The sequence below is a fragment of the Amblyomma maculatum genome, chromosome 7 (assembly GCF_055883805.1).
Source record: "Amblyomma maculatum isolate TAMU_Amacu chromosome 7, ASM5588380v1, whole genome shotgun sequence".
In the NCBI taxonomy this organism is placed as follows: domain Eukaryota; kingdom Metazoa; phylum Arthropoda; class Arachnida; order Ixodida; family Ixodidae; genus Amblyomma; species Amblyomma maculatum.
In genome coordinates this window covers 46,822,059-46,846,043 of record NC_139350.1, presented here as the reverse complement: position 1 = coordinate 46,846,043, position 23,985 = coordinate 46,822,059, and the positions used below count along the sequence as shown (strand labels likewise).

General features: G+C 44.6%; 1 protein-coding gene across 6 annotated transcripts in view; it reads right to left on the bottom strand.

The window, feature by feature from the left end:
- The window catches only part of LOC146183132 (26S proteasome non-ATPase regulatory subunit 3-like), a 178,811-nt gene that overhangs the window by 84,803 nt on the left and 70,023 nt on the right, over positions 1 to 23,985 (bottom strand). For all 6 annotated transcript variants that reach the window (XM_084609024.1, XM_084609029.1, XM_084609030.1 and 3 more), the window contains 4 exons: positions 14,714 to 14,828; positions 13,543 to 13,733; positions 4,509 to 4,655; positions 1,273 to 1,409 (listed from right to left, as the gene is read on the bottom strand). In XM_084609024.1, coding sequence (XP_084465150.1) covers positions 1,273 to 1,409; positions 4,509 to 4,655; positions 13,543 to 13,733; positions 14,714 to 14,828 — 590 coding nt within the window. The remainder of the gene's footprint in view (positions 1 to 1,272; positions 1,410 to 4,508; positions 4,656 to 13,542; positions 13,734 to 14,713; positions 14,829 to 23,985) is intronic.

The following is a 23,985-nucleotide window of genomic DNA, read 5'->3' as shown; positions in this document are numbered from 1 at the left end:
TCTGAATTAATGAGCTTTTACTGTATTGAATTGCCTGAAGTTGCATCTGCCTCAGTCATGGATGGGTCTGGATACTTCCAGTGAGGCATTGTGGATGCTTACTGCGTACGTCATACAGCAACTTGATGACCAATAATTTTTCATGCCAATGTTGGGACTTAATTTTAAATGCATCCTGCGAGCACAACAAACGAATGCCAGCAGCGGACAAGAACCGTAAAACCTGGTGCACGATTTTTTTTTTTTTTTTTCCCAGATTTGATCATGTCAGATTTTGGCCTCATATTAATGCGGATCAAACAAAATTCAGCCTAAATTAGCAGTTCCAACCTCGTTATTAGTCAACACCATCAGTATCAGGCTTCTAGTGAGAGGAGGTGCTATCTAGCAATAGCGTCTGTAGACTGTTTTGATGGTTTCTGTTTCACCATGTTGACCACGCAATCCTCACGACCGTGGTGCCCGCAATGCACACGCATCCAGAAGGGGATCAATTGCATTTCGCACTCGGCGCGTTACATGGCTCTCACAGGCTATACTGGCCACGCCCTATAGAGCCAATTCGTGGACGCATGACCGATTCCCAAGGAGAGCGTCGGTCGCGCTGTCAAGAAATGCAGTGTACCGAAAGCGTTCAGAGGTACCGAAAAAGAGTTTCTAGGGAAAGATGTCCCTAGCAAGGGAGCAGTGGGCAGATGATACATGTACTGGAAAATGACAATCGCGAACACCCTTAACTTGAGAACACTTCTTGAGCACACACACCATGCGTGTTCGTCTGTGCGCAGTGCTAGACACGAACAGGTGCGGGCCCAGTGCATGATGACAGGTGCATCCGAGCTGGACATGGCTTACTGGTTTTATAAAGTCGGAGGACCAAGTGGCTTCCTCGATTGCCACAGCGAATGCGAGGTGCTCTGCTCCTCTGTGTGCTAGAAATTCTTCGATCGAGCGTGTTGGTGTGAGAAGGGATGTGAACTAGCACCGGCAGATGGAGGTCCACGGCACTATTCGATGCTTGGTGCGCGATTGTTTTGGAAGTGGAAGCACAGAGCGCGTACAAGTCGCGGTGTAACTGCGAAATATAGTGCAAATAAATACTCTTACTAATCTTTCCTTGCTCGCATTCTACACGGATGGAACTTTCTTTTCCATTTTTGCTATCACGAAACTACGGTTTGTTTGTGGGTTTGTATTATACGTGGGTTTTACGGTAATGCTCCCTCATTAAGCAGCAACAAAAAGCAGCCTGGGCACTGCCAGCTCCGGTACCTGCGGATGTCGCTCATCTTGTCTGTGAGCTCATAGCAGCGGCTGTGGTAGAAGTAGCACTTGGAGGCCAGCAGGTCCAGGGTGCGCCGGTTTTGGGCCTGAATCTTCTGCATCAGCAGGTCCGAGCATTGCACCGCCTGCCAAGGAACACCGACCCTTGTAGAAGCTTTGGTAGCAGAATGTTCAACATGTTAGGTGGGAATCCTCGCAATTGCAGAAAAAAAATTTGCTTTGAAACAATACTTCGCCTTTGGAAAACATTATGCTACAAAACTTCGGCTCCTGGAGCTAGGAAGTAGTAAAAAGGTCACCAATTCGACTTTCAGGGGACCGGAAGAAAAAAAAAACGAGTTATCTGATGTTCGAATTATCGCTTCAAACAGCCTTGAAAAACTGACAGGTACCACTTGCATTTGAGCAAATTTATTTGGTGAATGATTGCAAAATAGCTGACTGCGTTTAAGGTAATAAAAGCACGAGAATGACTTCTCTTGTATTCCCATCAATGCAAACTGCTGGAGCTTCAAAAGAGGCTTCGCTGCACAATGCCCTGAATGACACTTCATGAGAGCACATTTTCGGAACAGTGGTACAACCACACGAATGGAGGCACGAAAAACGGCCTTTACCGCCACTGATTATCCGAAACGATGTGCGACTGCAGTCGGTTAGCTAGCCGATTCCCAAACTATGCCGCCACGAGTTGGCGTGAACAGTGCGAAGCTCATGACAGCGAAATTGAAACTAAAGAGTCATCAGCATATTATCGGAGAGAAGGCTGTCCATGTTTCGTAATGCTTGCACGTGAGCACGTCATAGGTGCCCGGTCAACTCTGCAACATGCAGTTTAAATTTGAGGAGTGCTATTTCAGCGATTGCTTACAGTGTCAATCATACCAGGAGGCGGTACTACTGCTGCGAGAGCCGTAGTGCTGTTCCGTGGTTTTACCTTGTTTTATCTTCTCACCCATTTTGGAGGCATGCAGCCTCATAACTATGTTGCCCTATGCTGGGCTTCAGGCTGCCTAGACATGTAATTTGAAATATTGGTGAAAGAACCAATTCACATTTGAGAGCACGGCTAGACCCAGTAGTGCAGTTCAAATTATCTGTCGAATTATTGAGGTTCAAGTTAACAAGCTTTCACTGCATTCTGAAATTTTTATTACCATTTGTTAATTTTATACTCAGGCTTTTATAAACTTTTTCTGAATGTTTCTTCTGAAAGTTCACAATGAAAGAATTCTCCCCATGTTGCATATAATTCTGAAGAGAATATTATACAAGTTTACTAGAGCATATTTAAACAGCCATATTATGGTATATATTAAATAGAGGTTGTTGAAATGCTGTGATAGTTGGCACTTTTGCTAGTACTCTTGTTCTGTGCAGTACAGTAAAACCCACTTATAACAACACTACGAACAATACATTGGATATAACAATGAACAGCCGTAGCACTGCCAACTTTGCCAAAAATGCAGCAGGTGACGATAATGAGCACAGATGAATAATTCACAACAAGAAGCTTTTATTGCGAAGCAATACTACTTTAGCTACCACCTCAGCCCGTGCCATGTCGCGGCCGCATAGCCACGCTTGACCTTTTGCGTGACCTTGCTGCGTGACGTCATACCATCTGTGTAAAAACGGGGCCCCATCTCACGCCGTCGCCTTGCGCGGTGCATAGCCACGGCCGCGGCCTGACTCCCGCTCTTCTCGTCAAGCCCACGAGATGCCGCATCCAGCCTATAGCTTCGGCAGGTTGCAAAGAGAAAGCATCAGCGAGCTACGAAGACAGAAGAACGAGAACACCTTTCCAAGCGACGAGCTCAAGATGCAGCCAGGTGAAAAAAACGCTCAGCGTCTTCGGTAGCAGAATCAACGGCAGAATCAAGTGAGGAAGTTATAAGCTTGGCCGACAGTGTGAAATGTGCATCTCGTACCAGCACTAGTAGTTTGGAACGCCGGAACGCAGCCAAACGGGAGCAACGTGCCCAAGAAACTCCGGAACAGCGGCAGCAGCGACTCGAGAAGGAACGTGCGTATCGAGATCACCGAAGTGTATTTATAGGTTTGAATAAAAGATGAAAACGAGTAACATGTGTGTGTCGTCATTCTTGTCTGTGCGTGTTTACCCATGCCAAACATAGCAGAAACATAGCACAGCCAAGAGTATCACCATAGCCATACTAGCGTAAGCATGACCAGAGCATCTCCACAAGCGGTACAATAACAGAACCCACGTATTGCTTCGCAATTACCAGGCTTAACCAAGCTAAGCCACAGTAAAATTTTTTAGCCAATCCAATCTAATATGGCTGCGCATGCGTACGGCTTGGCAGCACAGTTGACCAATCACTTTCGTGCTGGCAGCTGCCGGCACGGTTATTCCTACTTTTTATTGCATACTACTCTCATCCAGTACTTCCGCATATTTTATTGAGTACCCACCTCACATGCATATTGGTGCTTCTACTGTGGCAGCTCAGCCACGAGTTGGCGTCAAAGTAATTAATATATTGCACATCGCTTTGCGGTGCCAGCACATGCACACGCAAAAAAAAACCTACATGAATAACATACTTGTGCACCAGCTTAAAATGAAAATGCACTGCAGGATATATAGTGCCATTTTCCCTGACTCAGCGAAATTTGCGATGGTTTCTCTGGTTTCACAAATTTTTCCCAGTGCACAAAAATTTCCCTGATAATTTCTGGTTTTCCCACAAATCCTAGGAGGGAAAAAAACTTGCAAACACTGCAACCATGCCAGCCAAACCCCACATAAAGTCCTAAGAATGACCAAGTTCCCATGGGACAACATTTGTGCTAAAAATATTTAACTCAGCTATGTGCAATAGTTGGACGCCCAGCAGAGAGATGTCAACAATATTGGTGTGAAGCAGTCAAATTAAATTTAAGCTGATTGATTATGCATTTTTAGCTGCAAATAAGTGAAGAGTGTAAGCTACTTTCTTTTTAATTAAATATCTTAAGTTCCTCATGTTTTCTTTGCTGTTTTGGCTTATTACAATTATTGATTACAACAATGATAGTTTCGTGGCACTTCAATATTATTATCAGTGGGTTTGACTGTATTTGGTGCTGTTTTCTTGCCAGTTTTTTTTGTGACTTCTGTCCTGCAGAAGTTTTCTCCATAGCGTGCAGTACCTGGTGATTAATGTGTACGCCAAGTATGGCAAGATAATGCTGCTCAAGAATTAAAGAACGACCTTGTTGTAGCGCTGGACGTCGATGAGGTAGACCAGCACCAGCAAGTGGATGTACACGTCCAGCTCGGGGAGGAGCGGCAGGTGCAGGGTCTTGGCACTGCGGATGCGGCCCTCCTTGCCACTGGTGCCACCCTCCGTATCCATGGGCTGCAGCAGAGAAGACACTCGGCATGCCAGGCACACCCTAACCTTACCAGTTCTCAGCCGGCACTCTCACCTCCTGGCTGACACCACTCTCAAGGAGACTAGAAAAAACATTTATATAACAATCTGTCTGTTTCCCCAGTCCTGTGAAAGCCAAAGATGAGCGTACACTATCCTAAACAAAGTTACACCTGTCATTTCCATATGAAAGCGGATGGCGTAAACCCTGCAGAGTTTATAATTTTTGCAAGTGCCACATGCACCTGACCAGTTAAAAGCAGCCCCCCCCCCCCCCCCTTCCCCAACAAAAGCACTGCACAACAGCACAATGACTGCTGCAGCATAATGAAGGATATCTATGCACAAGCATCAGAAGCGTTTGTGTGAATTAAAGTGTCTCCTGCAGTCTGTCGGTCAGTTCTTACCGCACTGCCCATCCATTTCAGACTGCTTGGCCTCTTACTACTACAACTTTTTCAGATTCGTTATTCCAGCCTGTCTAGCTACTGATGAACACCCCAATCGTACTGTCTCCACTGCGGTGGCTTGTCCACTTGACTGCTGAAACTAAGTCACAACTGCCGCAGCCGCTTTTCAATGAAAGCAAAGACAGTGTGTAGCACGATTCCATTTTTTCAATAGCGTCATCTGGCAACAAATAGCAGAAATATTGTTAAAATGAAGGAGAGTGCAATTAAAGCCCGCTCTTCTAGTCACCTCTGTGGCGCAATGGATTAACGCTGCGTTTTTGAACGCCGAGACAGCGGTTCAAGTCCACTTCGCAGTACATTTTTTTCTGCACTCCTTTTTTTTCAACGGGCAATATTAAAATAAATTAACGCACTTCACGGGGGTGTGTTCTTTTTTAAGTTGCATTATGCGATGTTTTTGATGATAAGTACCCATAAAACCAGATGTGTACAAGCCGGAAAGCAACATCAAATGCTGTGCAATGGCAACACTCATACTATTTATATTCCATATTTATTTTGGTAATTATTTCTTGCCTTCAATAGGTGTCTGCTACCTTTAAGTTGCATTTAGACACACTCATGTGCTGGAATCACTGCTTAACTCTATGACATACAACCAGTGAGAAGGAAGTAGTAGTTACGGGAGTAGTAATCGGATTTACGCCCCCGTGTAATCAGCAACGCCAGAGCACGTTTAAGGAACCCAAGGCAACCAAAATATCCTAGAGCTTTACTATATAAATTAAACTAAACTTAACTGTACTGATGGGGCCGGATTCATGGTGGAAGCAAAAAAAAAAGGAAGCGGGATAGGACAGTAGCGGAGGGATCCAGAACAAGTTCTACCCCCTGGAGTCACAAACGTGCACTGATGGCACACAGCACAAAGGTAACTCCTGCATTTCTCCTCCTCCAAACCGCAGCCAAGACTGAAACTGAGTCCTCTGGCTCAGTAGTCGAGTTCCCTAATCACCGAGCCAAGGTGACAGACAAGTTCCATGTTCAAAAGCAATGGTGCTAAGTATGAGCTACAAGAACAATTTTTATTCGCCTTGAGTCCATTGCCATACAATCCAGATCTCAACATGCATGTGTCTCCCACAAAATATCACACAGTATGATCACTAGCATCAGCTCAGAAAAGTGAGCGCACTTTCGACAGGACAGAGGGAGTAAGACAACATACAACGTTGTGTATTGTCTTACTCCTCTTGTCCTGTCGAAAGTGCACTCTTCTTTAGTGATCATGTACCAACTGGCCCGGCTACTCTCCTTGATACTAGCATCAGGGCTGAACCCAAAAACCCATGCTTAGAAGATAAACGTTTGGCCAGAAATTGATCTGAATAGGTGACGTGAAAGTTTTTCTTTACATAACACAGGCAGTAGCAGACATGTTCTTCAGACTCCAATAATTCGAACTTGAGAGACTTCATTCTTTACTGAGAAGCTATCCCAGAAACCTAGACCTTGTTGTTTTCAACCCACCATAGATGCGAGCAGGCTTCACTGTCACCACTAGCCAGCCCATTGGCACCATGAAAGGCAACACCATGAATTTAAATGAAGTCTATCAGATGCACTGGCTTAGATTGGCCTGGCTAGTTGTTCACACTGTTACCACAAGAGTAAGCCTTTAAGGTTGCTTGCAATCAAGATCAGAAGAGCACATTAGCCATGTACGACAGGGCAAAAGGAACATTCTGCACAGCGCATGGGTGGGGGAGTGCAGTAAAGCTAGAAGTGCTCCCTCCCACTTGCTTCTAGTTAGTTTCCACTCTCAGTCAGAGCAACAAAGTTTGACCCCGCACAGTCCAATTCTCACTTCCCATGCTGCAAGGTGAGCAGTGAGACATGTTTGCGGAATGACTCACATGTGCATTGCATAGTCTGGAATTTGCAGTGTGAGAGGGTGCAGACATGAGGAAAGCATGGTCATGGCTAGAGTACAAACAAATATTGTGGCTTGCAAACGAAACGTAAGCAGCAGCAAAGTTCAAGATATTTTGGGATAGAATAGGCCCAATGTTTTGCAGCAAAGTGATTTTTCTTTTACTGTTTGATCACTCAGACAAGTTGCCTAGTCCCAAAGAGTCTAAAAAATGGGTCAGCAACTGTACCACACAAAATGTGCGCGTCGTGCTCTAAGATTATGCAGACGTTCCATTAGGAACACTGATGATAGTGCCATCCAGTATCCATCTGCAATAAAAACAGATTCTATCACTCAGTCTCGACTGTCTGAACTCCTGAGCATTTCCTAAGCATTTGTACTGCTGATTCCGCCTGTGCAGGGGTCACCACAGGATCAGAGTCGGACTCTTTCTCGATTTCGTTGGCAGGGCACACTTCACCAACAATGCTTTCCAGTGTGTTTTCTAGCATGTTGCCATGTCACTGTCGATATAGGCACATTCTTTAAATTAGATGCCCATGGCAGCACAATTCGCCAGCAGATCCTCCTCGGCATCTTGCACTTCAGGCTCATACTGCGTGCATGGCTCTTCTGCAGTTGCAGTAAATCCTGCATGCCTAAAGCAGTTTCCAATGACTGTTGCACCAACCTGCCGCCAAGCATCATCCAATTGGCCTCGAGATCGAGCAGAGTCACCACCTTGCGGCTCAGCGGCGAAACCTACTCAGTGTGGATGCGTTTTCGCATCGCGTGCCAGCCCGCAGTGATTTACGTGCGCGCATGCGGCATGTACAGGAATGTTTTTGTTTGTTTCGCAGTTCCTGTGAGCGTTAGCTTACCTATATGCCTCTTGCAAAATAAATATGAACAGTCTATAACCCTACGCTTCAATAAAAAAAATATATATACTTGTCCGTATCGAGCATGTCATGCTTGGATAAGGACATCATCCATCGCGGTCTGCGGCGCTCGAGATCCTTTGACATGCAATGTCTCAAACGAAGTGGTACTGTCGTTACCGCCATGTCAAAGCAAAAAAGGTCGTTGCCGTCAATAAAAGTTACTGCAAACGCTCATAAATCGCATATTCCCGTTTCTGTTTGGAATACCGCAGCTACTAAAACATATGCCACCGCAGACTGCTTTATATAGCAGAATGCAGTTTGAACAGACCACTCTATGCCTACTATGCCGTCTGTATGCACGATGGAGTTGTGTGAGTACTTTTTTCTTTTTTTTTTTGCTTTTAAACCTCTGTCGCGGTGTCTCAATGGTAAGGGCGCTAGACTGCTGATTTCGAGAACGGAGGATTCAATCACAACCGTTTCGAAAGGCGGTCCCCTGCAGTGGGATTTGACTGCACAATAAACAATCTCATGTGGTAAATGTGGTGTTAATAATGAAAAAAAAAAAAAAAAACGACACCAAAACGAGCCTCTGCAATCATCCGTCATAGCCGATGTCGCTTTCATGCGTTAAATCCGGGCCAATGTGCATTTCTTTTCTTTTTTTTTTTTTGTTGTTAAAGGCTTCTGTGCATCCGTGAAAGTTTTAGTGAGCACATTTTGCTTTAGAAAAATGCTCGAATGTTTGGGAAACATATTCCATTCACCTAATTGTTACCCTAAATATTACATAATACACCTAGATCAATGTACTTTACTGGTAGCCTATTATAATCATTATAATCCCTTTTCGTCCAAGTGCTGTCCTACGGCAAAACTCGTCATTTCTGACAAGGGGAGTAAAACAGCTTCCTGCGGGCTTAAATATCAGTGTTTAGTTCGGGAATAAATACATTTTTATAGTAGCATGATAAGATGGCCCCCATTTCTTTCGGAATAGTTTTATATCCGGCATCTGTTTTGGAAGCAACCCTAATATTTTACTTCGAATAAGATTTATTCACTGCTAAATAATTACTGATAAAGAAATTTTCAGCCTTTAAAATTGCTTCCCAGAACATGACAGTGCACATGCGCAGTTTATAACGATGTCTTCGCAGCGAGTAATTCGTAGCTTGCACTTTAACGTTACTGAAAATTATTCGCTGATTGTTGTAATATCTGTCAAGTGTGTAAAAGTTCTCTCACACGGGGAAATTTATTCGCATTGCAAAACAAAATAATTACACTACTAATTTACCGTTATATATTAACATCACACACATCAGAAATCCCTTATACTTTCTTCGGTTTCAGGAAATCATTTACAGTCAGTGGCGCATGCATTAATACACTATCACATTCTATGACAGTGGCCACAAAAAGCATCTCGGCAAATTCAATCCATTCAGCGCTCTACACGTGAACAATCAGCTTTCCAGTGCGGCGAGGTTTCCTTTATAGTGTTGGCGTGATCTCATTTTTGGGGAATACTTGTGCGTTGTTGTCTGGGCCAGAGTTGATGTGCACTCTGTCTAAAGCGAATTGCCATGCAGTGCGCTGCCAATGCTACATTTAACCTGCTTAATCCTCGAGTCAAGTACGATATAATGAACCAGGCTTTCTCGATTCAATCTAAATTACTGCAGGTCAGAGAACGAATCTTGTATCTGCGTGGGCTTGACACTGAATTCGCTGGTCTCACTCGCATGAGACACGCGCAAACTGTTTAAAAGTCGATAAGAAAAACAAAGCTGTCATTAGGCAGGCCCAAGCATTAGGCGCGTGAGCGCGGTACAGCGCAAGAAACGTGCAAAGTAAATCTAGAAGACTGGTGGTTGCGTGCTTTCTGCAATATTGCAGAAATACTGCAGAAGGCACGTTTTCATCGCCAACAAACCCGTCGTAAACTCGGAAGCAGACCTACGCAGCGTGCGTTTCTGCGAGCGCCGCCGGCTGCCGATCCACACTACCGGAGTGACTGTGGCGCCACCTCTAGGTCAATCTCGCGGCAAATAGGTAAATGGCATGCAGCAGATCCACCTTGTACTTCTTCCCCTGGTCCGTGCACAACAGCATCCTCCGACGACTTCCGTGGAAACGTGTCTTCACTGCTTGGATCACGCCCTGATCCATGGGCTGCAGCAGTGCTGTGGAGTTCGCTGGCAGGAACTCTAGCTGTATGGCCCAGCACAGTTCCATGCCACGGGCAGTTGTCAACGAGGAACAAAACTTTCTTCTTCTATCACGTGAAACGTGCATCCTCACGATGAATCCATTCACTAAAAATGTCCTGCGTCATCCCCGACTTGCTGTTGGCTTGATAAAAAATAGGCTAGGTTGCAATGTTCTTGAAGCACCGTGGATGCTTCGGAAAGAACACCGACATCAACCGAACACATTCGCCAAACAAACTGCCAAAAAGTTTCCAAACCAACTTGTTCCCCAACAGCATGTCATACTGCACGAGCAGCCAAGAAGCCGAACAGGTTGCTGCAGTGTTTCCTCGGTGCGACGGTGTTCGGCAACCAAAACAAGCAGGAAACAGTGTCTGTCAACGCTGTTTGGCCTGTTCGCCGGCTGGGCGAATTTCCAGGCGACAATACATCAACCAAAGTACTCATATTTGAGCTGATTGACTTATTCCTGCACAGTTCCTACTTGCATATACATTTTTTTCTCTTTTTTTTTTTTTTTTGCAAACAGTTTCCTTGCAAAACCATTTCCCATGTTGTGGCGTTTTGCAGACAGCGCACGCAGGCGAGCGCTCACGCGGCGACGGTCACTCGTCCCGTTGCCAAGGGCATGAGCAGTCGAGCGAGATTGCTCCGGCCGCACACCGGCGCTTCGTGAAGATTGTACGTTCATGCTGCGATGTAAAGAAGTGTCGAGTATACCTCATTATAGCTAAAACTATACTTATTTGCCCTTTTCATTCACTAATACGGTGAAGACTGCTGCAGGCGGCACGCCGATGGTCTGCGTTGTTCGTCACCACAGCCGAGACGTGGAGCAGTGCAGTGCATGTTTGTATCAGAAAAAAAGTTGCTATCAGAAGGATTGCCTGCTATACTTGTGCAAAAGCAGCATGCCTGCACAAAGTGCGGAGCTCTCGGCGACGGCGCCTTTCGTGGGTGCGCAGGCGATAATATGCGCAGCTGCCTGCCATACTCAGCACTAGGCCTAGTCAGTTTCGGCGAACAGCACTCCTGATTCCTGAACAGGTCAACGGTCTCAGCATTGTAATAAAGATTCGTTTTTCGTCATCGCTTTACAGGGAAGCTCATCTCTGTAAAATATGTCACATAAGACGTGCGTTCGGCAGCCATACTTAATATCTTCCCCACAAGTAGTGCCGACGACTGCTACTGGCCGCTTGTAGCATTGCTCGGTGGACCAGGTTGCGCGTATGCATGTCTTGCGATGTAAGCAATCATTTAATTCAGTTCACTGTAGTTGATTCTATACTTGATGGCTATTATCATTTGCTAAAATTTGCGAATTTTGTCCACAATCGGCAAATTTTTACACAAGAAAGCAACGCTCAAGATTGTGCACGAAAGCGGTGCCTCAATGCGATGCAAACTAAAGCCCAGCAAGCAATTGCATACTCTCCTTCATCGTTGAAGCAAGCTCAGACTAAGGGACAGCCTCTTTGGCTGTTTAATTTTTTCACAGCCCCGCATATAACGCATTAATTTGAACGAAATTGTAGCGAAGTGGGCGGCTCCTGACATCGGCGCCGCAACGAGCAGAAAGTGCCCAACTGTCAAAGAGCAAGTTCGCGAACGCTGTTGGCGTGAGGCGACATGTTTCTGAACAGTTCGTGTTGGGGCAATGCGACAGGGCCACCAACACTACGTGAACACGTCGTTGACGGACCGAGTTGACTGTTTCCGCAATGTGACTCCGCCTTTACGGCTTTAATTTGTTGCTTCCCATCATGTTAGCCCTGATGAGGACGGTCAGCCTGTCCTTACTAAGCTTCTCCCTGGTGCACCTCTCTCCTTTGAACACGAAGGATTTAGAAGGAAGCAACTTGAAAAACAGTGCTGTCTCATCTACATTGTAGATGTCCTCTGCACTGTACTGCTGCATTATTTCAGGCAGCTGTATTGCTCGCCACTCTCCACATGCCGCCGTGTCGGCGGCGCCATCTTCCCCTGAAACAGCATGAAACACCAGGCCATTTCTACCTTAAACCAAGTGAGCCATCTTTCACTGCAGGTGAACCCTTCAAGCCAAGCTGAAGAACGAATTCTTCCGCTTTCGCACGAGTAAGTGGCCCACTGATTGGAATATTTTCACACCAGGCTCTCCGCAGCCAAAGCATGAGGCACTTCTCAAAATTTTCGTGATTAGCTGCTCGCAGCCTTTTTCTCTCAAGGCCAAAATGTGACGTCTGGAAAGTTTCTCGCAGCTTGTCCTTATCCTGCAGCATCTCTGTCAAACTGCCCTTATGGCATACTTCGTCGCAAGGCCATTTTAGTGAAGCGATCACTCTCGAAGTAGTTGATATTTTCGGTCTTCCTTTTTACGGAAGCACATTGTGCGGGCACTTCCGCGCTGCCAGCGGACGCTGACTGCGTGACGACACGCAACAAAAGTTTAAAGCTTAAGCCTAATCAGAGTGCGACCACCAGCGATGATAGCGAGGAAGCGATGGCAGCGCAGTGTGCGAGACAACCGGAAATCACCGGTGATGAAAATTAGGAGCAAAACGAAAGGAGGGTGGGGTGTAATGATGGGTACCGCAATGGCACTGTGTATCACCAATTAATTGCAGTTTCAAGCACATTTTCAGTTCCGTTCACAAGGTGGTCAGAAAATCTGAGTTCCAATTAATGAGGTTTTTTTTGCACTGCTTTATTAAAAACCACCCAATGCTGGTAAGTTTGTTCTCATTAACTGATTTTCGTTTATCGAGATTCTACTGTAACCAAATATTCCTTTATTGCACATAGCACCAGGGGGGGGGAGCTTATGTAGAAGCGTTGCTATTGATAATCGTGGAGCTGACGAAAAGGCTGAAGTAAGAAACATAAGCTCAAATGCTCACACAAAAGAGAACAGCCCAGTGATTGAGAAGAGCTGCAGCACCACTGGTCCGCTCTGTTCGCCGACCAGATGTAGCTACTGGGCCACCCCTTAAAAAAGTGAGGCAGCCTGCAAGCACAGGGCCACCTACTTCACCGAATGCACTGAGCATTCTACAGCCCCACCGTCTCACTCTCCATACCCCACATGGCTTGCCAAATCGTTACCACCCTCCGTCACTGTCAAAAACTTTCTCATCACTAAGAATAAAAAGCATTCTCTTTCACGAAACCAAAAATTATCCACTAGCAATAAGCACACTGAAACTGGGCTACACTAGGCTACACTGTCGTGCACTTCTCAACTAAGGTGTGGACACTGCTGTATGCTGGAAGTTTGCAGGGAGGAAAAGTTCCAATTGTTTGGAGCCAGACATACATCAACATGACTACAAAAGGAAACAATTCTCGCTCAGATTTAAAGTTACATGCCGTTTGCCTGCCACCTTAAGAGTCAGCATTTCAGCATACTTATATAGAAGGCAACGCTCCGTTGGAAGGGCCCGATAGATAGATGCGTACCTCTTCGAGGAAGGCCAGCAGTGCGTCCCTGTCCTGGTTGGAGTGCGTGAACAAGCCCGAGACAATTTTGCGGAGGACTTTGTCATTGAGTCGCTTGCGAGTGGGCATCAGCGCGCGCAAAATGCGCAAGATGAAGCGGGGCTCCTTGCTGTTGACCGCCTTCTCGATGTGCCGCGCATGCTCCTTGATGTCTGCAAAACACGAGCACCACTGAAGAGGCAGCCATGCCACTATGCACTATGGCAGGAGATAAGCGGCTCTAATGTCCCAAAACTGCAAGTAGGCTAAGCGGCAGCTCAAGGTTATTCTCAGCCACATAAAGCTCTTTACATGCACTGACACGGCGCGAAAAAAAGGTTCATCCCCCCTAAAATACTGCGTCTACCATAATTTGGATTAGATGATGTGGCCCAACCAGCATGAGCCAACCGTGTTGAGTCTAAGCAACTGAAGCATTTTCTTTAGGTTGCTTGTGTGCTGTACTGACAAGGCTCTGGATACACAGCAAAGCATCTGGATTACACTGTATTCACAGTATGAAATTATCATGGCTACAGGGCACAGTCCACTCTCAGGTACTGTAAATTATTATGAATGGTATAGCTTTTACTGAGGCATGTGACGACACTGCCAAAAGCAGAAGCCAAGCTCTGATGCAATCAAGCTATACTGGACGCCATGAATGTTTGAGCTCAGCTTGCATATCTGAAAGTTTACACTGAAATATTCGTCGACGTGATGTTTACATGAGTTACATACTCTACCAACTAGTGACCAGAAAAGAAAGCGCCACACCGCAAGGAGGGTTAAGGTGGTTCACATGGCTGTGTTGCCCTGATTTTGGAAACAAGCTCCTGCTCCACCCCACATGTATAGAGGCTTGTCAATGGCCCCATTCTGATTGCCAAGTAGCTCCGTGTGACGCATAGCAAAAAGCATTACGAAAACGTTTAGTGCGCAATTCCCAGAAAAAACGGCAAAGGTTTTCGAGGGTGTGACAAGTGCTACTTCAAGCAACTAAACACTGCAAGATTTGTCACAAACAAGAAAGATTTCACTTACTCCAGATTAGCCATCGTGATAACAGCAGAATGGGCAGATATATACACACAGAGTTATAAATAATGCGCAAGAACCGAACAATGCATGTCCAAGCAGTAGCAGCTCTAACCTTCGATGGTCAGCGTGTCGGGGTCCACCTTGGCTGCTTCAGCCTCGTTGCCTGCTGCAGCAGGACTGTCCACATCTTTCATTTCCACGTCTGGCTGCTCCGCAACCATCTTGACCTGGCGACAACAATGAGCACTTATGTCGAGTCACCTTGTTCATTTACGAAAGAACAAGAGTGCCCGCGCTGGTTCGCGACTGTCAAAAAAAAGCCCTTTGCTGGCGATGTCTAGGCCCTTCATTATCGAGGCGCAAGCAGCCAAAAACAATGCCAAACCCCGCTAACTCGCGAGGCGGGTGGCTTACGATGCAGTTAATACGAGTGGCATATTACTGCAAATTTCTTCACGCTGGCTGGCGTGTGAGCTGCCAAATGCGAAGTGAGGATTAAAACAATGAAGTAAAAAACGACGAACACTATCCACTGCTTGCTTAGAAAACGCCGGGTCAGAGATCAACTATTTTTTTGCAGACAAGATGCCGCCCCGCTAGCTTATTAACAGTAACAGGAGGACTCAAAACGAATAAACATGGGCAGCAACAGGTTACGTCTTCAAAAAGTCCTATTGAAATGAAAACAAAACATTGAAAGCTAAACATTTCGAAGATTTGCCTGTCTGGTTGGGTTGATAACTAAATAAAACTTGAAATTTCTCCAACCAACACTTTTATTTTATAAAACTCGACGTTTCGGAGCCGGCTCGGCTCCTTCTTCAGGGGTGCATGACGCGGGGCTGCGTGCAGCTATAAGTAAAGGAATGGTCGGGGGGGAGAAGAAGGTGTGGGGGGGGGGGGGAGAATGGGGAGGGGGTGAGATGTGTGTGAAAGAAATGAGAAGGAAGGAGGGGGGTTTAGACGAGTGAGGGTGCCGCAGGTGCAAGTGTGCTCGCTGGAGACTTTTTTCTTTTCTTCTGTGAAGTGGCTGTTCTGTGACTCGAGGAGGCGTCTTTTGCGGTAATTGGTCTCGGTCTCCAAGATGAACGTTTCTTCGAAATTTATTCTGTGGTCGGAATCTTCTGAATGTTCAGCTACGAGGTTGCGTTCTCTTGAAAAATTTTTCATACATCGTTCTTGTGTTCCCGAATCCTTTCTTTTAGGTATTTTGTTTCGCCAATGTAGCTAGCATCACAGTCGGCGCACTCAAACATGCACTCAACCTACGCGCTGTTCTGGGGCCGAATTACAGGACTCGCTCTAAAGTTTTAAAGCGTGACGTCAAAATGACGACGCTGTGACGCCTCAGCGAGACGTCAACGCGCGACGAGGATTGGAATCAACCAATGATCGCCGGGGTGCCGCCCCAGGCCGTTTATTTTCACGGCAAGAGGTTTATTCGCACGTCAAGGAGCCGTTTGCTATCTTTTTTGTACATATAACGTGTAAATAAATTAGCTAACGCTTTACTTTTTTAAGAAGTCGCATTACAAGTTCAACATCATCAAAAAAATCAAGAGGCATCTGCAGTTTTGCAATTAAACGCTCTTGTGGGTAACCTCTGTTGCCTTGAGGGCACGCTGGCAGAGGTAAACAAACCGTGCAAATAGCGCCCTTCAGTAAAACAGCCGATTCCACAGAAGCGTTTCGGTGCAGCTCGGCTGGAAATGCTGATTGATGGACACGCCGCGGCCTGGCGTGACGTTTTTGAGTCTGGCTCGATGCTTAACCGGACGTTGCGTAGTCAAAAACTCTGTTTGCTTGTTTTTTTTCGTCCCAAGATACTCGCTAGGTGCCCCTCCTGCTCTGGCAACGCGCACGATTCCGGCATTCGGTTCGTGGATCTCGCTGCTGCATGGATGGCTGCGGCATGTTCAGTCACAGAGGTGCTCGACGATGACGGGTCTGCGCGTTTACGTGAATGCGCTTTCGGCACGCCGATCCGTGCTGTACGTTGGACGGAATGACGGTGATAATGGCGACGACCTGCGGGAGATCGCAAGCACCGTCAAGGTAAGTATAAATTGCGCAAAATTGTCTCGCATTTTGCTTATTTATAAGTTCTGTATCGCTTGTCTCTCCCCACGTGCTTCCAGGACCTCATGCAGCAGCAGCTCGTGGCATGGACGCTCCTCGTGCTCAAAAAAAAAAAAAAATCGGCCACAGCTATGGAGACCTCCACAAAAACATCTGCCGTCGGCAACTAACTGCTGCCTGACTGCTATGCTGAGGCGCACGTCTGCCGTGCGTATTATTCTCAACCCTGATTGAGGTGCAGGAATGCAGATTTCTTTGTCGAAAGTTTTGTCATATGTTGCACATTCATCAAACCGCTATGTTCATAATGCAACTTTTTTCTACTCTTTTACAACACCGCTTCCTGTATGCTGCGGAGGCCGAGGATTTTCTTTGTACGCAGCAGCCCATGTCAGGGATCACGGCATCGATCAGCTGTCCAAGATCATTGCCGCAACCCTCGTAAATGTCTACAGTGAGCATCGCTACAGCATCCAGGGCAGCATAACCAGGCGCTGTGTACGATGTAGTGCACCACTGTTGACGGTGCACGGCAAACGGCCACGGACGAGTGCAGGGCGTTGTGTTCGCCACGCCGTCACGTTGCTGCGCATCCAAACGGCCCTTATCAGGGCCGCCCCAATGCTTCCTGGCAGACCGCAGACCTGCACATCCCGTACTCCTCTTCCCTGTCTATGTTGCACGTGGCTTCGTATCAATCGCCGCGGCCACCAAAATAACTTGTGCGCTATGCCTCTTTACCAGGTTATACGTAAATACACACATGCGTAATCGTGTCAAATTTGATTTAATAAAGTGCTACAGCGCTTATTACCTGCTTCCCTCACACATTCTTTCGAGTCTTCGTGCAGTAGCTGCAGAACACGTGGCAAGCGTCATTCTGCTGCCGCGACGAACGCTAACCACAGCTGCTGCTGCAGCTAGCACATGGCCAGCGTCATTCTCTCCAGTGCTGCAGTGACGACAAACTATAGGCCTCTCGATAGGCTACAATATACAGTGCGGCTTTGTGCCGCTGTGTATTTTTTTTATAAATGCATCACATTTCGAAGGTTATAGTCGCCATCCAAGGATCACTTAACTCGAGAGCATGGGAAAAGGCAGAAGTGTACGCACCTGGATTCGATACCATGTACAACGCCTTTTTTTTTTTTTTTTAACGAAAGCCTAGGCGTCCTAGACAAGGTTCAAGTGCAGTGTGCCTTTGTATAGTAAAAATGCATGAGGTGAGCGGTTGCCATGTTTTCAGTTAACTTTTGTTGACATATTCCTTAAATAAAAATTGTCATTGGTCGCTGTGTCTGTCACTGTGTCTAAAGAGCTACTCTGGCCAAACCACGTACGTATTGGCCCCCAGTCAACAATTTGGAGTCCAATTCAATGGCAACAGTTCAGCTCTGTGCCAACATTTCGTACAATTAAGGGAGTCGAAATTATGGAAATGGCATGCAATGCTAATATAAAAGCTCAATATTCTATCAGGGAACTCTATGAAATCTGCTAGAGCATGGAGCACACGTTCGTAGAGATATTTTCTGGAATTACCAGCACTCACAAAGGTATTGAAAATAATTGAATCAAGTACCATTCAAGGAATCAGATGAACAGTAACAAAAACAAATCATCCTTTATATATTTTTTTTTAGTACCTCAATGAAGAGTATTAGGCACACTTTTGCCGAATTTGTACATAAATGACAGAATTCATATTCACAACAGTGTTCAGCTCATCATGTATGCTGATAAAAGTGTGTTTATTACTGGCTTTGATCTCAATGAGACTCTTTTACATTGAAATTATTTACTTGAAAAATCGTTTGCATGGTCCAATTTCATGAAGAAATAAACACAGAAAAACTATTTTGTTTTGAGCCTGAAAAAGAAAATGATGTAAGAAATGGCTACCGATCTATAATAAAAATATTGACCTTGTAGAAACTCGCATAAGTTTTAGTGCGAGTTTTTTTCATTTGAGATAGGAAATTCATATAAACGCTGCAAAAAAAAAAAAAAAGATTTCTTCAATGAGTGAGCTTTATCTTGATGTGGTACTGTCCTTGCCTTTAATTATACAAGTCCACACAGATAAGGTATTGCAGTTTTATGTGGGCAAGCACCATAAGAACAAATATCAATAAAATGATAATTCTCAGTAAATTAAATGTGTTTCTTACATAACCGATATTGACCGCCGGTTGACGACATGACACCTCCTTGCAGAATACAGTATAATTATCTTTAACTATGAGTACCACTTGTTGCATGTTTACTATTTTTCTTGGCAGGACAGTAAAAGCTTTCTTTACTCGATGGCACTGCTGCAATTTAGAGCCACTCCGTTTGTAACTCAAAACACCGACCTCTGGTTTCTCCGCACTTTCACACTCGGTGCAACCTGCAATCAATAAAACACAATCTAATGGTCTCACTGAATGAACTTAAACAGGTATTCCTGAAATTGTGAAAACAGCTATGAATACACTTTTTAGGGTGTAATATCAGAAATGTTGCAAAGTTAAAGAGTGCTGCAGAATCTGCATTCGAGCAATGCAAAAGAACGGTTGCTGCTGCAACATTACATCACCCTCCATCGATTGACACCACTCATTAACCTCTACCAATTGTCTATTACTCACAACTAATGCAGACACGATTTTGCAGACATGTTCTGCGGATGCGGACGCGGTCTGCGGACAGAAATCTGTGAACATAGCGAAGTAATACTTTCACAATAATAGATCTTCTAGACACAGGGTCTCTAATTCTTGCACTTTTTTTTAAATGTGTAATTTTTTTATCCTACTCTGCAGCTAACGTCTGCTGCTCCTTTGTAAATGGGTCCAGGACCTAAGTGCATGAGTTGCTCTCTGAAACATTTAATTTACCTCTCGAGACTATCTATAATGCTCGAATTGAACTCATTGACTCCAGATTGGACTTTGAAATTAGTTGCAAAATTTTTAACTGCAAAGCCTTTTGAAATCCAATATGTTTGGGTGTATTTTTACTAGGGAGCGAAATGCACCAGCTTCCTTTAAAATCTTAGCCAGCACACACACAATGCATCATTGAAATGTAGTTTGAATTAAAGTTTCATCATGCATAACAATTGTCCATTCAGGTTGGATGTTCATTAGGAATAACAATTCTAACCTGTAAGATGACCATAACTTAGCAGCCTATAATAAAAATAAACTGCCTGTTTACAGAGAGTTAAAACTATGCAGTTGGGACTAAGTACTTATTCCAGCCGGGAGGTCATCTGGAAACTGGAAGACATTTGATTATGGATATTCAATTAGGGCTGAAAATTCTAATTGGAAAGAATGGAAAGATGCCTAAATGGAATGAGAGCTTCTAGAGAAAGTGTAAATTCTGGAAACTCAATTGGATAATACAAGACTCTTTAGCAGGATCTAGAACATATCTTTTACAAATGAACACTTGAAACTTAGAGCACTGGCTGATGCTCACTGCCGCAGCTCTCAGAATAACTGACAGCATAGTCAAAACTACAGTAGGTGTTAGTGCAGTATACACCAGTGTTGTCACTGCGAAGTGAAGAGCCACAAAGTAGAGGACTGCCATCCTTACTACTGCCAATATAAAAGTCCTTCTCAGAGCCACCCCATTGTTTCCTGGCAGATCATGGGCCTTCAACTTCATTGTCATGTTTTCTCATTTTTAGTCTTTTGTAGGATGTATTGGGCCTTCGGTGGTCTGTCATGCAACACTGCATGACCAATCCACTGAGTGCAAAGCCGTTAACCAACAGAGATATCTTTTCACTTCATGTGCGGCACACAAACATCATGCATAAAAGAGGCCACATGTCACTATTCTATCTTTCTTTACACTTTCTTTCTTTAGCACACTCTAAAACCATTCCTGTAAAAAGCTAGAGCTTCTTTTATGCAAAGTGACATGGCAATTATTGTAGCTTGAAACATTTTCAAAACGAAAAAATAAATGCATGAGGCGGCTCACAACCATTGTTTTTTTTGTAAAATTGTGTTGCTTCATAGGCAGTAACTTGAACAACACTGACAACATTTTTACATTACTTTGAAACAACCCAGGCAAAAATCCTAACTGATGTAAATGGTTTAAGGAACAAACTTCCAGTTCATACCAGTTGGATAACAATGGATCCCCAAATGGAATTCAACTGGGATCAACGTTCATGCGTATAAGGTACCCGTTGCATGCGAGCCTTGCTACCTGTTGATGGTTTACAACTCAGAAAGAAGACAAAAACGAGGGCGAAGTGCACATAAGGCGCATGTTTGCAGTCTCCATGACCGGTTGTATTCATTCCTCTGTATCCCATGAAAGCACTCCATTTTTAACCCCCAATGGCGTAGGTCTGCGACATCCGGTGCAATAACGCAGGGCATCCCCCCTCCTCATGAACACACCTGAGCGCAATACCATCACCTACTTTGTCGTCAAGGCTTTCTTCGATGGGGGAAGTTCGTTTTTTGTATCGCACAACATGGTGCAAGCAGAGGCATTTTTTTCCTTCATTTCTTAAGACTTCAACGTAACAAGCATACCCCACAACTGATAATAAGCTATATTATGAGGGACATGTCATATTTTTTTCTTTTCTTAAGAAAGGCGCATTTGTGAAGAACTAAATAGAGGTTTTTGACAGATGAATTTCTAGATTGGGACCACACAAATAAAAGGGCATATAAAAACCACAAGAATTCCAAACTTTGAACATGTAGAAATACTTGGTAATGCGCACACGCACAGTAACTAAAAAGTAGCAAACTGGCAGATGTGACTAGGATTATAACACGGTGCCATTGTGAACTATTTCGTTTACATCAGGCATAGCGCAGTGCTAGCAAAAGCCTCGAGAACTGGCCAATGTGCTGTATTGCAGTTCATATTTTTTATGCTTCCACAAACTCTTCATAAGGACTGTTGAAAGCTTTGAACATGCACAGACAATTGCAATTACATCGGCCACAATGACAAAGAATAAAGTAAATACAAACCTGCTAGAATATTAGACTGAGCGTTCACATGCAAATATGGGCATAGAAATGCCATTTGAGAAGTAAGCTTGCTAATAGCGAAAGGACAACTCGAACACACAGAAAAGAACTGAAGTTACAAAAACAAACAAGCAATCATAATTGAGGCCTTCAATGACTACGCTGTAAAAGACGAAGTTTGCAGAGGGACAAGTGCATAATTAAGCCTGCCGCACAAATGAAATAAGCATACCCCTCGATCGATTATAGAAATTGCTTGTGTACAAAAAGTGGGAAACACTGAAGTCATCTTGCTTTGAGCAACTAATTTCAGATATTATAAATCTTGTTTTGAAAGCGGGTATTGATCTAAAGAGCATAAAGCAAAAAAAAAAACCCAAAATGCCAACATTTTCATTTTTCGGTCTTTAAAGCTTCAAAGTTGCTACTCGGTTTGTCAAAATCAATGTTTTTTGCCAGCTCACCTTCGAGAGATGATAATGCAAGATCTGAAAGCATGCACTGACCCATCATAGGTCCTCCTCCTCACAGGGTACAACCTCCTCCTCTCACAGGATACAACAGACACTAATATATTAGGAATATTGCAGGCTGGGGAGAGGCTCTAGAAAATCTCAATCTGGGGAACTCCAATGCTGCCCAACTGTTGGCCTCTTAGAGTCCAATGCTTGCCATTTTAATTTGAGGTGTCTCCTCAGCCAATGAATTTTGATGAAATGTGCTCTATCAGACAGCTTGTCGTAGAAGGATATAAGCTTCGGAATACATACTTTAAGGCTTGAGAGGTTCCTCAGTAGAATAAAGAAATTTCTTCACTTCAAGAGGACGAGATATGTTCTGCGGCTTCTAAAATCGCTTTTGATTTAATGCAGAGCTCGGCATAAAATCTACCAGTACAGTTAAGCATCACCCCTTTTATTTTCTTCCTGCAATGAAAACCCTGAACCTCAGACACATTTCCCTACCATACTCTTTTTTTAACTTCTGGGGCCTGTCTACTGATATTCTGAGCTCATTTGATTTTATGTATTTCTGCTCAATAGCGTTACACACTGTGGCCATACATCATCTTTAAAGAGCTTTAAATCATCCAACTTAGCCACCACTTTGTCAAGGTATAGGTGCTTTGTCTGCAAATGAAGTTGTGCAGCATTTACTGCTTCAGGTACTGCATGCTATAGGTGCAAGCAACATAGAAAAGCAATGTCACAGACTACTGTAGCCTCCATGCAAATAAAAAAAGTTACCAATGAGCAGTGATGCCTTGCTAACTAACAATACATTTAGTCTCACTGGCCTTCAGCAGCGGAGTAACAGTGGGGGTCATCAGGTTTGATTGAATGATGGACTGACTTGTATCTCTCATTTTAACAACAACCTTCTCTTAGAGGAACAAATGAGAGAAAGCATTCTCTTGAGGAAAAGAACTCAAGGCCCACAGTATTGCAGCACTTCCTAAAAAAGCATCCGTGCCTACTCATTTTTCTTTGCATTCTCACCCTCTACCTTCCCCCCCCCCCCCCCCCCCCCATTCCTAGCCACACTTCCCTGAGCACTGCACCCGATGCAGTCCACACCCCCCCCTATAGACAAGCGTCATGTTTGTAAACAAAGGTGGCGCTGCGATCGGCAGCGACAAGGGGTGTAGGCAAAAGCGCAGTGTGCCTACACTGCGCCATCGACGCTGCCTTCGAAACCAGTTTGCGCGTGCGAATATCCTGAAGCGTAAGCTTCGCTTGTGCGTAGAAATAGTTTGGTTTATGATTGGAGAGTGTTTCAGCTCATTATCAGCCGATTACTGCTGGAATTACCTGGCAAATAGCACTGCATTGGCTTCCTTCTCCGTGGCCTCAACAGCGCGTAGCTACGGTACGTAGGCGACTGTAGTGAGTGATTAAGCTAAATAAAAACGAGAAAGCGCAATGTATAAGAGAGACTAATAGTGAACACTGTTAAACTCCCGGGCCTATTCCTGGCGCATGCAAGGAGGACGACAGTATGAATGACTGAATTGTGTTTTTTATATGACGATCTCTTTTGACTGGCTTTCTGCTGCTTCAAGCAATTTCACAGTAAAGAAATCGGCAACTATATATATAGTGAAAAAGAAATCCCATTTCTAGCTCTCTTTACCAGCAACTTAAGTAATATAATTTCATATTTAATAAGAAGAACTCAATCGTTTAGTTCTTTTAACATGTTCGCCTCTGCCAACTTCTTTTCGGCTGCTCGATAAAAAAGACGTCTGACGTCTGTCTCATCTTACAGACGTAGCCAAGGTCATTCCCAGGTTAAT